The 15,467-nt window shown below is 37.9% G+C and overlaps 2 protein-coding genes across 3 annotated transcripts in view; both read left to right on the top strand.

The window, feature by feature from the left end:
• ADGRG2 (adhesion G protein-coupled receptor G2) overlaps positions 1 to 12,705 on the top strand; it is a 60,035-nt gene extending 47,330 nt beyond the window's left edge. The window contains exons 19-28 of the mRNA XM_030281711.4: positions 212 to 334; positions 1,477 to 1,522; positions 1,628 to 1,731; positions 2,304 to 2,428; positions 3,186 to 3,454; positions 4,140 to 4,239; positions 4,547 to 4,821; positions 6,341 to 6,442; positions 7,214 to 7,366; positions 10,319 to 12,705. Of these exons, the coding sequence (XP_030137571.4) occupies positions 212 to 334; positions 1,477 to 1,522; positions 1,628 to 1,731; positions 2,304 to 2,428; positions 3,186 to 3,454; positions 4,140 to 4,239; positions 4,547 to 4,821; positions 6,341 to 6,442; positions 7,214 to 7,366; positions 10,319 to 10,503 (1,482 nt within the window). The 3' untranslated portion in view covers positions 10,504 to 12,705. The remainder of the gene's footprint in view (positions 1 to 211; positions 335 to 1,476; positions 1,523 to 1,627; positions 1,732 to 2,303; positions 2,429 to 3,185; positions 3,455 to 4,139; positions 4,240 to 4,546; positions 4,822 to 6,340; positions 6,443 to 7,213; positions 7,367 to 10,318) is intronic.
• Positions 12,706 to 13,793: 1,088 nt separating this feature from the next.
• Positions 13,794 to 15,467, top strand: part of PHKA2 (phosphorylase kinase regulatory subunit alpha 2) — a 45,755-nt gene continuing 44,081 nt past the window's right edge. The window contains exon 1 of one of the 2 annotated variants that reach the window (XM_032750170.3): positions 13,794 to 13,966. In XM_032750170.3, the coding sequence (XP_032606061.3) occupies positions 13,889 to 13,966 (78 nt within the window). In that variant the 5' untranslated portion in view covers positions 13,794 to 13,888. The remainder of the gene's footprint in view (positions 13,967 to 15,467) is intronic. The other variant, XM_012569501.5, reaches the window with a different exon arrangement.

The raw sequence follows: 15,467 nt of genomic DNA, 5'->3' as shown, positions 1-15,467 counted from the left end.
TATTGTTTGGCCCACTGTTCATAAGGATTTTAAATTCAAGCTGAGAGCAAAATACGAATGGATTTTTTCCCCAAAAAATATATTTTAAAACTTCTGACTTAGTTACTTTTGTCCAGCGCTTGCTCTACATAGTAAATGACCTTGTGACTGCTGTACTCTAGTATTGTTTCCTTTAAGATTTTAAAATCTGGAGCTTTTTTTGTCATTTCAGGATCTGTACTTGAAGAATGCATCTTTAATCAGCAGTGTTATATCATCAAGTGTTGCTAACCTCACAATTAGTAACTTAACGACAAATGTTACTGTCATTTTGCAGAATGTCAAGCCTAATCAGGTAAAATTTACATTTTGGCAGACTTAAAGTACAGTTTTGTTGCCTCCACTAAACCTGTTGTAGTGGAAACACTTTACTAAGAATAAAGGTCAACTTGTTCTGCTTTACCAGTGTGGGTATTTCATCTCCACCTGGACATTAAAAATCACTCCTGTTTGCTTATTTGCCACTGGTATAAATTTTGGTTCTCAAGTAGTGTAAGATAGTTTTGCTCTATCACAATTTCACCCAGCTTTTATCTTTCTTACTTACTCTTGTGCTTTATACTACAAAGAATAAAAGCTCTTCAAGGGAAGACTGAAAGTATGGGTTGCTATGGTAGATGCTACAGTCATGACATTTGTGGGTGTTGCATGGCCAGAAAATAATATAAGTCTGTTTTCTTAGGGGAACTGAAAACCAGGATTGTGTCATCTGGAAGTATTATGATTCTTACACACCATCTCTTTCTGAAAGGAGCATCAGGGATTAAAGTCTTCTATCTCATATCTTAAGAGAGTTTAAAATATTCAATTATTATAAACTGAACAATGTGGGGATTCCACTAATGCACCTGGAGCTTTTTTCAGGAGCTGGCTTAGTGGTATCTTTACTTGTTTTGACATAATAAAAAGTTTTGAGCTATAACTGTAGAAATATTAATATTTATAGCAATATAGTGTATTGCTGCTGGTATTTATAGAATTTGCATGTGTGTGAGGAAATCTGTGTCTAAGTGTTTAACATTGTGATAGTAGGAGTGATCAAATATTTGCAAATGAAAGGGCTTTTCCTTTTCTGTATGATCATGACTTCAAAAGTTACAAAGTGTAGAAGGAGAAGAAATCCCAAGAATTTCTCTGGTGTGGGGAGACATTGAAAGAGTATTCAAAAGGTTCTGCCAGGAACAGAATCTTTGCATAAGCACAAGAGCTAGCTCCTGTCTAGTGACTTCAAATCTATTCAGCATATTTTTGCATATAGTTTGCAATATGAATCCTTTTATGCACCTACATTTATTTTGTGTTCACATAGAACAGGCATATTTGCTGTATACAGTATTTATTCTTCCCTGAATTTTGTAAATCATTCATAAATAATTTGATTCTAAACTCATTGTTTAGTAACTTAGTTTGTTTTGTTTTGTTTTCACTCCTGAACAGGATAATTCAACAGTTAGATGTGCTTTTTGGGACTTCAATAAAAATGGTAAGTACTTGAGATCACCCAAGATGCTATGCTGTTTTAGCTATGTTAATTCATGTTAATATAAATGAAGCCTTTTATGAATAACAAAGATGCTTTTTTTAACAGGTGGACATGGAGGCTGGTCATATGAAGGTTGCATAGTCAAAGAAAGTAGAGTAAATGAAACAGTCTGTTCATGCAACCATCTCACAAGTTTTGCAGTTTTGATGGTAATTATTTTTTAAATTATGCAATCTTACCCTTGTTCAAGAAACATTAAACCTTGAGTTGCCTGAAGCAAGTGAAGACCCAATAAGCCCATACAACCTAATAAATAATACTCAGGTTCTATTCACTTTAGTGTTGGTACAGATAGCCATACAATTAGGCACATGCTTAAACTCCTTGTTGAATGGGAGTCCATGGGTTCCACTGGAGGAAAAAAAATTCTTTAAGTGCTGCAGATTTTTAATTTAGGCAGCTGTTTATACTCTAAATAAAATTTAGGAAATCAAATTTAAAACAGGTTTTTAATCAAATGGGGTTTCATGATTAGAGTCATAGAATTATAAAGTAATATCTCTAGTTGGAAGGGACCCATAAGAATCATGGAGTCCCAGCTCCCTGCACTTTACAAGACTAAATTGGTATTTTTTTCATCTAGCCTTTTATAAGAGCCATGATGAAAAGATTGGAGTCTTTTTTATTTTTTTATTTATAAGTGTAGAGGGGAAAGTGTGTTTTGATTTTTTCCCCATTAAATAAACCTGGTCACTGAAAATGACTTCTATTTCTGTTTTAGGACTTGTATGGAAATACTCCTTTGAATCCCAGACAAGAATTGGTACTGACTTTTATATCGTATATAGGCTGTGGCCTCTCTGCAATTTTTCTTTCTGTTACTCTTGTGACCTACATAGCTTTTGAGTAAGTACCCATTCAGCTGAGATCCCATTATTCTTCAATTGTGATTGATTGTAGTCTTCACTGAGAAATTCTTTTCAATAGTTATGGATTCTGTCTCCACAAATAATGCACAGATTTGACCAGTTCACCCAGGAGATGATTGTTCAGTCTTCAGAAATGTTCACCTTATGAACAAGTGAATTATCATGAGGCTCTAGGCAGTAACAAGTGAAGAAGTGGCACTCTGAAGTATTTTATAATGGATTATCATAATAGACGTGTGAAGGAATGTATTTAAGACACAACATAGAAAACCAGTACAGAATTTTAGCACTTTTAAAAGCATGTGTATTCTTTCTTTATTCTCTCATTATGCTGAGACTGGGACTTGCCTCTATCAAGTCTTTAGATGCCCAGTTAAAAGTTTGATCTAGTTTAGCAATAAAGAACAGACACCTTTTGGGTTTGGGTAGCAATGTAACAAGAAGTCCAACATACAATGGAAAAAAAATAACCATGGTACTAAACAGTTCAACTCCAAGATTGTTTGTATTTATGTAACCTTTTCTAAAAAACTTTATATATACAGACCATTAATTTGGAAGTACATTGTAAATTATTATCTCCATGTATAAATGCCACACATGCAACATTGTATATGAATGAAAATGTAATTTTTTTTCCTTGGCCTTTGTGAATGCCAAGAGCTGCAAGAGAGGAAGTAAGCCAGGGATCTATGGACAGCTGATGTCATCTCATGAATTTTTTTTTTTTTTAGGAAAATCCGGAGAGACTACCCCTCCAAAATACTTATTCAGCTGTGTGCTGCATTGCTTCTACTCAACTTAGTTTTTCTCCTTGACTCATGGATTGCACTGTATGATACACGAGGCCTATGCATTGCAGTTGCAGTATTTCTTCACTATTTCCTCTTGGTTTCCTTTACCTGGATGGGCCTGGAAGCTTTCCACATGTATCTGGCCCTTGTGAAAGTCTTTAACACCTATGTACGGAAATACATTCTTAAATTTTGTGTTGTTGGTTGGGGTATGTATTTTTTTTCCTTTTTTATGCTAAATAGATAATTCCTCATATCGAGTATTTCAGTGAATGTGATGCAGGTCAGAAATGAAAATTAGGCAGTCATTTAATGTTATATGTTCCACCTTTCTGAGGCATGGAGTACCCCCAGCTACAGAAGTGAAGTTCCTGCAATTTAAAGTGATAATGAATTTTCCTTGTGCTAGTACAATAAAACCAATTTTGAATATGCATGCTTCCATTATTTTGAGAAAAAATGCCAATGAGTATATATTCCATTTCTGGAATAGCACTGTTGCTAACAAAAGGCAGCAAAACCACATCTAACTGGATAGAGGATGAATAGATTCTGGGCCTGATTTTTATCTCTTATTTATTTCTTAAAACATGTAAGAAAGAAAATCAGTTATCCTGTAAGAGATATTTTGAATCAATTGGAAGATTGATGGTATTTGTTGGTTTATTCAGAAAGTTTTGGAGCTAGCTGTGAAGGACTCCTCTTGTTTTTTTGGAAGTTGTGCTCCTGAGCAGTTTGAATGCTGCAAGTTTTTAGACAGCTAGTAGTCAGCAGAATTCAACAGCCAAATTTCAGAAACAATATGTAGATTTTGAAGCAAAAGATAATTATTTCAACTCCTCATAATACTGTATCTTACGATTTTTATGTATGTGTTTTCTCATAATCTTTTAGGGTTACCAGCTGTAGTTGTGTCCATTGTGTTGGCAGTATCACCAGATAATTATGGACTTATAACCACTGGAAAGGTTTCCATAAATGGACCTGATGAATTGTGAGTTAAAGGGAAGTACATTGGGGGAGGTGAGGGTGGGGTGTGGAGGGAGGTCCTACAAATTGCTTTTCTTTAAAGGAGGGGAAGGCAAGAAAGCAATAGTAGTGCTTTGCAGTAGTATAACTCTACAGTATCTCATGTGCTTTAGGGATATCACCTTTATGAAGGCTCATATCCTGTGGCCAAAAAACACCCTTTCGTAAAAGGCAAAAATGGTTTGCATGCAACAAAGTACAAATTTGTTTCGTGTTTATTTCATTTAATTTCTGTTTCTGGTAATGGTTGACAGACTGTTCTTGTGTTCTAGCTGCTGGATCAAAAATAGAATTGTCTTCTATATCACTGCTGTGGGATACTTCTGCGTGATATTCCTGATCAATATCAGCATGTTCATTGTTGTGCTGATCCAGCTCTGTCGTATCAAAAAGAAGAAACAACTCGGTGCTCAAAGGAAAACCAGTATCCAAGACCTTAGGAGTGTTGCTGGCCTCACATTCTTGTTAGGAATTACTTGGGGGTTTGCTTTCTTCACAGTAAATGAGGTATTTACTTACCTCTTTACCATTTTCAACACTTTGCAAGGTAAGTTTATCCTCCATGTAACAGCTCCCTGTCTATGATATAACAAACCCAACATTTTGAAGCATCATTTTCTTGATTCAGCAATAAAAATTTAAATTTGATATGTGCAGTAGCACATTAATTCTATTAGAGATGAGATGATACTGCTTTACAGTAACCTTAAATTGCAGTTTTGTTATGATAAGGTGCAGAAAAACTAGATACTATTTATGGTATGGTATGTTTGTATTGTAATTTTAAAAGAGTATGCAAACCAGATATCCTTGGAAGTGACTGTGTTTCCACTAACAAACAGATGAATTTTGAATACTCAGTCACTTTAAGTGTTCATGTTATAATGCAATTAATGTAGTGAAAACTTATAATTTCTTGAGTTCCTCTAAGGCTTCTGGGAGAGATTTGACATTCAGCAAAGGGTCATTGAGACAGGCAAGGCTGAAACATCTGAAAGTTAGTGACCCAACTCTTAAGCGTGGCTTATATAGTACTTAAGAATATATGGGAAGTAGGTACGAAAACATAAGGTTTTGCAAAGGCTAGGGTGCTACTGGACATATCCAAAAGCAGAGTTGCTGCATAGATTTTTATATAAACAGGAGGTATTGTGACTGTCTCCAGTGTCCTAAATATACCTGAATTGCCCTTCTGAAGTTTGGATCCACACTTATGCTTAAATGGCACTTAGATGACTGGCTGAATGGTTTCCCAGAGAGACTAAAGCAGTGAAAACTGCAGTTCAATGTATACACCTCTCCCCTATTTGCTGTGTTGACTTACTATTATTTATTATTCATTCTAAATGTAATACAACTGTTTCCCATTGCGGATTGGAAACTGTGCAAAGATTGAGTGCCACTTTTCCCTTAAAGGGGGACAATTGTGATGAACTTTTAAGCAGGGAAAGTTAGATGCCACCCTGTGTCAGTTAGTAGCAAATGAGAAGTAGACAGAGACTATAATGTGGCAGTGGTAGGAGATGGGATGGGCACATCCCTTCTAGCAAATATTTGAAATTGTGCTAAAGGGGGTACCACTTATTATTATTTTAGATATGAGTTATTTTCTCTGGATGAGTACCAAAATTTTGTAGCATTGGTGATAACAGGTTAGCTGCTAATAAAAGATGTAACAGTGTCACACTGTGTGCTAAAAAAGCTTGATAGTATAATAGTGTGGTATCATACCCTCTCTTTGACATTGCTATGAATTCTTTTCCTAAAGCATTAAGTAAATTTCAAGATCAACAACATTTTTCCATTTTTATTTGATAAAAGGAAACTTTACGTGCTTCATGTATTTGGTTGTATTTGTTATTTTTTCTTTTGTGTATATGATTCCTCTAACCTCTGTAAGGAAAAGGTGCTCTGCAGCATTCAGAGTTGTAAACCTTTTCAGCAAAGAAATGTGTCATTACTTTTTACTAGAAATTTAAAAGAAATTAAAGAAAACCAAAATATTGTTCATTAGGAAGTATAAAAAAGTGAATTTTGCAACAATCTTTTATGGAATTGCTTTGCAGGGTTCTTCATTTTCATCTTCTATTGTGTAACAAAGGAGAATGTCCGTAAACAGTGGAGAAGATACCTTTGTTGTGGGAAATTCAGGCTGGCTGAAAACTCTGGTAAATATTAATTTATTTTTTTTTTAAACTTCTGAATAATTATATTTAGTGTTAAGTTCCTGATATTTTGTAGTAATTACAAAAACAAACAAAAAACCACCAACAAAAACAAAAAAAAAAACAAACAAAAGACCAGTTGATCATGTTGCTGCAGTTGCAGTTCTAATTTATTATCCAAGATATAATAGTCCTCCAAAATTATACTCTTTAAAGGTGGTAGCTGATGCAGTGCTTGCATGTTCACATGCTGTTTCCTTAAGCTGCTAACTGCTGAAAGATGACCTCTTCCACTGCAGGGTAAAGGCATGTCTTTGCAGAAGACTTTTGGTCAGTTAGAAACGGTAAGATTTGTTCCAGCTTGTGAGTCAGACGTAGTTTTACCAGTTATTTTCACAAAAGCAAAGTGAAGCATGGCTTAAACCAAAAAAGACATTAATTACTTTATGTTATTTTAAGCAGTTGTCCTCTTGTAAAACCATGTATTTTTATACACTTTCACTTAGAAAATCAACTGCACTTCAGTTATTTTTCTGATCTGGTCTACAGCTGTAAAACTGTGACAGTTGGCTGCTTGTATTATAAAAAGGAACAAGAGGAAATGAACTAGATTTAAATAATTTTAAACATCAAGACTCATAAAATTCTTACAATATATTTCTGTCTAGAATGCTGCAAGAAGTGTGTAAAGCCTTGGTGTAATATCAGTTTAGTTGCATTATTGGCTATATTTTTATATAGTGCTTGTGTGAGTTGTATTATTTTCTGTTTTAGACTGGAGTAGAACTGCTACAAATGGTTTAAAGAAGCAGACTGTAAATCAAGGAGTATCCAGTTCTTCCAACTCCTTACAATCAAACAGTAACTCCACTAACTCTACAACACTACTCATGAATAATGATTATTCAGTCCATGCAAATGGAAATGGTAAGTTAATGAAAAAAGTACATCTTCAGAACTAAAATTCTCTATCCTTCCTGTTCTAACATAGTACTGTCCTCTGCACTGCTGCTCTCTGCTCTTCCTGAGGAGTTGAAATGCAGGTGTAAAGTAGCACTGCGCTCAATTTCACTTGCAATTTGCTGTGGCTTATTTATCTGTTGAGAAAGCTAGATATGAATCACCATTGAAAGTACTTACTAAAAACTACCTTTTTTCAGTGAACATAATCTAGTTCTTCAGACTCTTGCAGGGCACATGTCATGCTGCTGATTTGAGCTCTCAATAAAGACAATTTTTCAAACAGAAAAATAACTTACAAATCTGTAATGTATAAAACTCTTAAGTCAAGCAAAACTCAGAAGACATTACTCCTGAGGTGCCTGAGGTATTTTTCTCAACTGATCAAGAGTTGAGGCTAAGAAGTCATGTCATCAACTAGAATGTTTATTATGAAGTTGTTGAACATGCTTGGAGAGGCTGTGTTGTCCTCATTTCTTGGCCTATGCTGTCAGAAGTCAGCACATAATCAACAGGATTATATCAGCAGATACCTCTCAGATGTACAGAGTAAAAGCTATAGAATTAATTTTTGGGTTAAGAGGTTACTGTTGCTTCATGTGTACTAACTGCATATTGCAGAGATATCACAATACTTCAGGAGATGGCATTTGGACATGCCCTATACAGCTTTCCAAATTGAGGTTGGTTTTCTTTTTTCACATTCCTTTGTAAAATCTCCCTGTTTGGATACCACATAATGCAATAATTAACATACGTTTTAAGTAACAGATCAGTTGAGAACCAGAATCCAGTGACACTCACTATCATTAAACACAAAGTAAGGCAATATTTTTAGGTAGAAGTATTTCCTTTCAAAGAGAGAAATTTTCAGGTGCAAATGCCTACATGTCTTGTAGGGTTCCTTTTTCCCTGCTATGTTAATTGCTCTGATGAAAGAAGCCATCTCTCCCTCCAACATCTGACATGCTTATACCAAGCTACAAAAGCATTTTGAGTGCTTTTCTCAACAGAAAGAAAGAGCAGAAATGTTCTATTGAACTTGTCTGTTGTAGCAACTGAATAAATGAGCCTGTTGTAGCTTTCTGGAAAAAGTTTTGTTCTTTTGGGTATTTTGGAACGAGATGCTAAATTGATGATCTAAACCATTGAGTGATGCCAGTTCTGTTGGCTGTGCTCCAATTCTGTCCTATTATATTCACATAATCAGACCTTTCCAGTGTGTCTGTGTGTCCTGTGCCAAAAACTTCTTAGACAAAAGCAGCTGAAAGAACTTTGATAAAACCTTGTTCCTGTGCACTTACAAACATGGATATCTCTGGTGACCCACCTAATTTCCTATTTTGTTGTCTATTTTTAATGCTGTGAACCTCATACCACATCCTCCATACATATCAAGAGAGTGGTATGATACCTTCCCTGCATAGTTTGACTAAATGATTCTTCTGGGTCCGTGGGACTTCCATAAGAAGAGGCTAAACCTTGGATAGCTCCCAGCAAAGCTTCCAAACATGGGGCAGATGTAACTCAGAACTGAGATAATGCCTCCAAAAGGACTGCTGTTAGATAGGAACATGGGACTTTCTAATTGCTGCACCTGATTGCTCTCCTCTCAAAACCAGAACTTGGAAATAACATTGCAACACCTAACTTTAAAAAATTACCTCCAAAAACACTCTAGAAATTAAGACTTATGTCATAAATACACTGATCTGTAAACACTTGATGGTTTTAGCCTCCCTGCTTCTACTGAAATGCTATTCCACATTCAGGACTGAATGACTTACTGTGGTAAGTTTGGGATGTCTGTATAGCCTGTGACTTGGCTTTCCTACTGGACTTCATCTTTTCATGGCATTCGACTATTTCCTTATTTTCAGTTTTTCTCTTGCAGATTTACATATTTCAGAAACTACAGTTAGGTATCACATGGCTGAACCTGCAGATTTCCTCACTGAGAAACAAAAACCAATTTTCTGAATTTGTTCACAGAAAAGCTTTATTTTCTTCTCAGCTTTTGCCCTAACATTAGGGCACAGCTATTATAACAATCCTACGATAAAGCGGTGTTAGGCAGGCAGGGGGTTAAACAACATCACAGTGTTAGCAAGTGTGGTTATTTTCTATCATTTCAACCTTTTTATTACTTGAATTAATGAACAAAGCTCTTCTGCTCATCTTACCCTGTCTACATTTGTGCCTGTTTAAGTACTTGATGGCTGCTTAAATTAATAAGTAATTTCTTTAAAAGTCGAAACTGAAGTGTTTGCACAAATACGTAGAATAAAAAAACCCAAATTCTCATTAAAAATATTTAGAACGTGATACATAGAGGCAGGAGATTTATCCAGTGAACTAAGCATTTGTGGAGCATTTAATTAAAAGGCTTCAGTCAGCAATGGTATTAGATGTGCTCATTATGGATTCACCTAAATGTGTAAGATTCTCTGCAGTTCTGGGTATAATTTTGACCCACGATCAGACCTAGGCCTTGTTCTGATTGTCCTTCAGAAGTAAATGCTGTAAGTTCAATTCCTTGTACTCAAACACTCTTCTTTCAGATGCATGGCACACCTGAGATACCTTTAAAACTTAATTCAATAAAGCAAATTATTAAAATTAGGAGTATTTTGCATCTTATCTAGTGATACTTATTCCAAGTCAAGTCTATATTTTGAGAATTGTGACCTTCATTGCTTAAAATGTGGAATCCTTGTGCATAAATACATTAACATCTCTCAAATATCAGGATTTCACACAGGAAAAGAAATGTATACAAAATATTTATCAAAAATACACATTTTAAAATTGTTGCAGGGATAAAATGAGAGTGTATGAACTCCCTGTAGTGACTGAAAAAGCATGGGAGGCTTAATTCTGAACCTTTCTGATAGGGAATTCACTTTTTTGTTTCTACAGGTCATCTTTCCAGTGAGAAGAATGGTGTTTGTTTCAGTGTACAGAATGGTGACGTGTGTCTCCATGACTTTTCAGGCAAACAACTTGTATTCCAAGACAAGGATGATACTGGCAGCCAAAAAAGCCAAATCTCGCTCAGAAGGACTTCAAAGAGAGGAAGCCTAAGTTCTATGGAGAAAATGTGATTTCCTTTTAAACAGCACATTGTTTTACAGTGTGAAGTAGAGTTTTACTTTAGCAGTTTTACATAATGTGAGCAGACCAAGAACTGGTTTTATTTAATATATGGTACTGGAACTTCAAGGCAGCCATGCAATGGATTGACAAGGACAATTATTAAAAAAAGAAAAAAAAAAGAAAAAAAAAAAGAAAAGGAACGTACTGTTTTGAAAAAGTCTTGTATGTCAGATTACAGCTGGCACACTTCCATTTTGTTTCTTTATTAGAGTGGGGTTTTTGAGGCATTTTCTAACATTTAAACAAAAGTTTTATTTAGACTTTTTTTCATTGCAATTAAGTTTATCTGGATATATAATGCTTAGTAGTATTGTATAAATGTAGACAGTTACAATTTGCTACACTGTCTTCCACTTTTTATATGTTTCAGTAGCAGACTGCAGTGATGTACATAAGCAGAAAATATCAACCTTTAAGCATATTGATGATACTTTTGTATTTATTTCTTGTAATATAAATTTAAATATACCTATGTATAGAAAAATAATTGGTATTTTATTTGTAACTTTTATTGTGAGTTTGCATTTTTCTTTAGTTAATTATCTTTAACATGGAATGCTACAAAACTTATTTTGTCCAGTAAGTGGATCACTTACAGTGGTTTGAATATATTCACGAGATGCAGAACTGTAAATAACAAACACAACTGGTTTTGAACCTTTAGCTACCTTTTAGTACACCATAGAGGGATAGAAATTGGGTATAATTCAAGCAGAGTGCCATGAATGGAGTATTAAATAAAGTAGTCAGCAGGTTATTAAGTACGACTAAGTTGTGTTGATGGCTTGAGTGAAGTCATCAGTTTTTGCCATTGATTTCACCAGGGTCAGTATTTATATTTAGTGGTGAGACACTGCCATTTTTCATTTGCAATGAAGGAAGTAGAGAAGTTTGGAGCAGGGTGGGAGGCAAGTTGAAGAAAAAATATAAATAATAAATGAAAGTTGCTATATTTAGCAGCTGAGAAATTGTTTGTTTCATTGCATGGTTGTTTTTTAAGGGGTAGCTCTTGAGCTATTCTAATGAGTGTTTCTGCTTGTGCTTTGGCTTGTAGTTGGCAAACCAAATATTGAGGCGCTAGCTCAGTAATTGCTGAAGCAAAATTTCTTTCCTCTTGTGATATTTATTGGAAAAAATATGGATTTTGGCTCTTCATGTAAAACAGCTGGAAGTCCATACAACATTGTGAAGATTCCTCTTGAACAGAAACTGGCCAAAGCCCTGGTCTTACCTCTTCTTCCTCACACACATGTGCAGCTATGGCCACTGCTTTTTCAATTTGCAATCTTGGGCAAAAGTTGGATGCTCCCAAAGCAAACTAGGACAAACTGGTGCCGGACTGCAGAGTACCAGGCCCTGTGAAAAGGGCTGCATGAAGCAGGTGCATGCTGATGGGGAGCAAGGGCTTTGCAAATGAGCCCTCAGTGAGGAGGGCTCATTTGGGTGCTCTGAAGACACTTTCCTCAACAAGAAGCATGAGTTACATGCCTCTTCTCTGGGGCTCTGTTGGAGTTAGCAATTGAACCTCTTCAGTGCTCAAACTCCATTGTGGCTCTGTGGGCAACACATCGGTTCTTTCAGTTCCTTCAGTCACTTACATCCAAAATTACTCTGACTATGCTTTTAAGGTGAGAATTTAAAGTATTTGTTGTGTTTGTCCACAGGGTTTTAGCTGCATGTTGGTAAAAGCCCATCCTGGAATGCTAGTAGCTGGAATACATTTCTGTGAATGCTTTAACTATTTGGCTAATTGCCTTTGCAGTGTTTCTTGTAAAATTATTTAATGTTCTTATATTTATATTTTCAACTGTAAAAAAAGTAATAAATTTGCAACAACCACAACACAAAATATATAAACTTTGTCTTTTAGATAAATGTGTCATTAATACTGGGCTGCATGACAATTCTTCAGATTACAGGATCAACAGGATGTCACCTCTTGGAGAAAAAGTTTTACATTTCTTCTCTGCTACATATTTTACCTTGCATGGTTCTGACAGATCAGGATTTTAGCAGAGAAAACCCTGATGTAAGTTGGTCCAGTCAATGCCTGCCCTCAAGTCTGCTGAAGCTCTCCTGAAGGAATGATGTAAGCAAAAGCATATAGCTGAGTTTAGTTTCAGTAATTAAATTCCCTATGAATACACATATTCCACTGGCTGTTCGGAGTCTTCTTTTCTTTTCTTTTTTTTTTTTCTTTTTTTTTATTTTTACACACTAAAATATGTTAGGATTGTTGACATAATTTTTATTTTATATATTCCTAGGGGAGAGGAGTCCATTCTGACTTTGCCACTTAATAGTACACTCATATTGTAGTAAAAGTTTGCACTTAAACCAGCATAATATTTTAGAATAATATTTTACGTAATCCTCAAGCTAGCTGAAAACATGTTTTTACATTGGGTGTTACAGTATCCATTTGGGTCTTAGTTTCTCGGACTTTTTTAGCCAGGACACCCAGAGCTTGGGGAAAGCTGCAACACCTGCCCAGAGCACCAAGTAAAATTCTGTGCATTAGTTTGTGGCTGCAGGGCTAACTCGGGGGATCTGTTAGGAGGTTTTAAGCTTAGTCAAAGATAAACAGCCACCTGCCGTGTACAGCTGGCACCACCCTGCTCAGCAAATCTGGTCCCTAAGTGCAGTCTCTCTAAAAAGCGGTGCCCTGAAGGGGGAGGCTGGTCTGTGTGTTGGCACGGCGCAGGTTTCACCGCACGGCTCTGGCAGAGGGAGATGATGAACCAGAGCTCTGTCCTCTGCTCTGCCGTGCAGAACCTGCAGAGCCGGTGTCCGACCGCCACCGAGGGAACGAACGCGGCTTTATCAGCCACGACTGTCAGCTATAGTCACGGAGGGAAGAACAGCAAGGAAACCATTTCACCTAAAAAAAAAAAAAAAAAAAAAAAAAAAAAAAAAAAAGGGAAAAAAATGCTTTCCGAATTTTGAGTGAATACCACACTTTCAGCAACTCTTCAGCATCTGTTCTGTGCTTTCATTCGATCAGATCTCAAAACGGTGGGGTTTTTTCAAGGCTGGGAAAAAGAGAAGCTTCCAGCAAGTATTCTGCCATTCTCAGCTTTATTTTACGAACTTGCAAAGAGGTTCTATAAAATCGACACTATTTTTTACAAACGCAGCCGGGCTTTTGTCGCGCCAGCAGGCCCCTCCTCTGCTCGGTCCTTGTGCAGGGCTGTCCCCGTGTACCCGCGGTGCCGAGGGCGGAGGCCGCGCCCGCCCCGCCCCGCCCCGCCCCGCCGTGAGGGCGGGGAGAGGCCGCCGCCATCTCCGGGTGCTGCCGCCCCGAGCGCGGCCGGGCCGGGCAGCTGTGGGGCCATGCGGAGCCGCAGCAACTCGGGGGTGCGCCTGGACGGCTACGCCCGCCTCGTCCAGCGGACCATCCTCTGCCACCAGGTGAGGAGCAGCCGCCGCCCCGGGACGCCTGCTCGGGGCTGGGGCCGTGCCGGGGGTGTGCGGCGGCTGCCGGGGCCGGGGGCTGCAGGAGGGACACGAACATCCCTCCTCCGGCAGCGCACGGCCTCCTGTCCGCATGTCCCGCCCCGCCTGCGGAGCAGCGCGGGGAATGCTAAGGCGGTGCGGATCCTGGGGGCCCTTGTGTAAGTGTACCTTAGAAATCGTGTGGAAAACACAGCGAGTCTGAGCTTATAAATAATATAGTATAAATAAATAGTATTGTGTATACAATGTCTTCATGGCCATATGATGCACACCCACCCGTTGTGCACACTATATCTGTCTATCCATCTATCTATAGATATCTACATACTATGTGTGTGTATCTATCTTTCTATATCTATCTATCGATATCTATCTATCTATCTGTAGGTACACACTACATACTAAGTGTGTATGTGTATCTATATCTGTGTGTATGGATATATATATATATACACACGCACCCATGGCAAGAGCAGCATTCCGCCCCGGTGACATAAGCTCCGAGCAGGACTTTGTGCCGTGCCTGTCAGCACAGCGCGGTGCGGATCCCTGTGTGCTCCCGCAGCACTAGTGTGCGGCGGGGCACGACCCAGAGCTTCCAGTCTATTCTCCCGCTGTCCGCACTGCTGAGGCTCTGGAGCTGCACGGGCGAGCAGCTAAAGAACGAAAATAGCCGGGGTGGTTCCGGGAGGCTGTTGTGCACCTTGTGTTTTTTGGTCAGCGCAGTGCTCTCTGCTTAGTGTGCTTGCTTTACTCAGGTGGTACTGAGGACTCAGAGGGTGTTCAGTAGTGTCATGCTTTGGTTAAAACAATCCAGTATATAAAGATGAGCAGCAGGGTTTTTTGCACAGATCACTTACCAAAATGCTTTGTTGATGACAGTTGCAAGAAACTGATTAGCAGTGAAAGAAGAGGCTGGGCCCCAAATGCACTTTGGTCAGTAAGATTTTTGTCACTGGCCATTGTTTTGAGCACAGGGTCCAAACACCTGGGAATTGGTGTTTGTGTACTAATTATTGTAGACTCAGTAGAAACAAATGCAAGAATTGGTGTATGTGGCGTGAGAAGATAACTTTTGGCTCTTCCTGTGCTGGGGTGCAGGAGAAGCTTTTAGTTGTGTTCCCATCTCTGCCTTTTGTCAGCAAGATGACCTTGGGCAAGTCACTTTGGCTTCCAGTGCCTGCCTTAATTTCCTTGGTAATAAGATGAGGATGATAATAACAGCTTCCATTAGGGGAAACATGGAGCCTCTGAGATTCAGAGCTCAAACATGCCCCATGAAAGCCTTGATGATATTAATATTTAACAATAGTAAAAAGGGTAAGTAAATGGTAATACAGGGGTTCATACTGCTGACGAAGAATTTTGTCATTGCTATTTAAAGCAATAGGATGAGTGTTCATGACTGTGTATTGCTTTTTCCACTAAGGGCTCAAGAATTCAGAGGTGGGGAAAG

This window comes from Taeniopygia guttata, chromosome 1 (genome assembly GCF_048771995.1).
Source record: "Taeniopygia guttata chromosome 1, bTaeGut7.mat, whole genome shotgun sequence".
NCBI classification, from domain to species: Eukaryota; Metazoa; Chordata; class Aves; order Passeriformes; family Estrildidae; genus Taeniopygia; species Taeniopygia guttata.
Note: the sequence above shows the minus strand (reverse complement) of the source record. Positions and strands in the feature narration are given on the sequence as shown.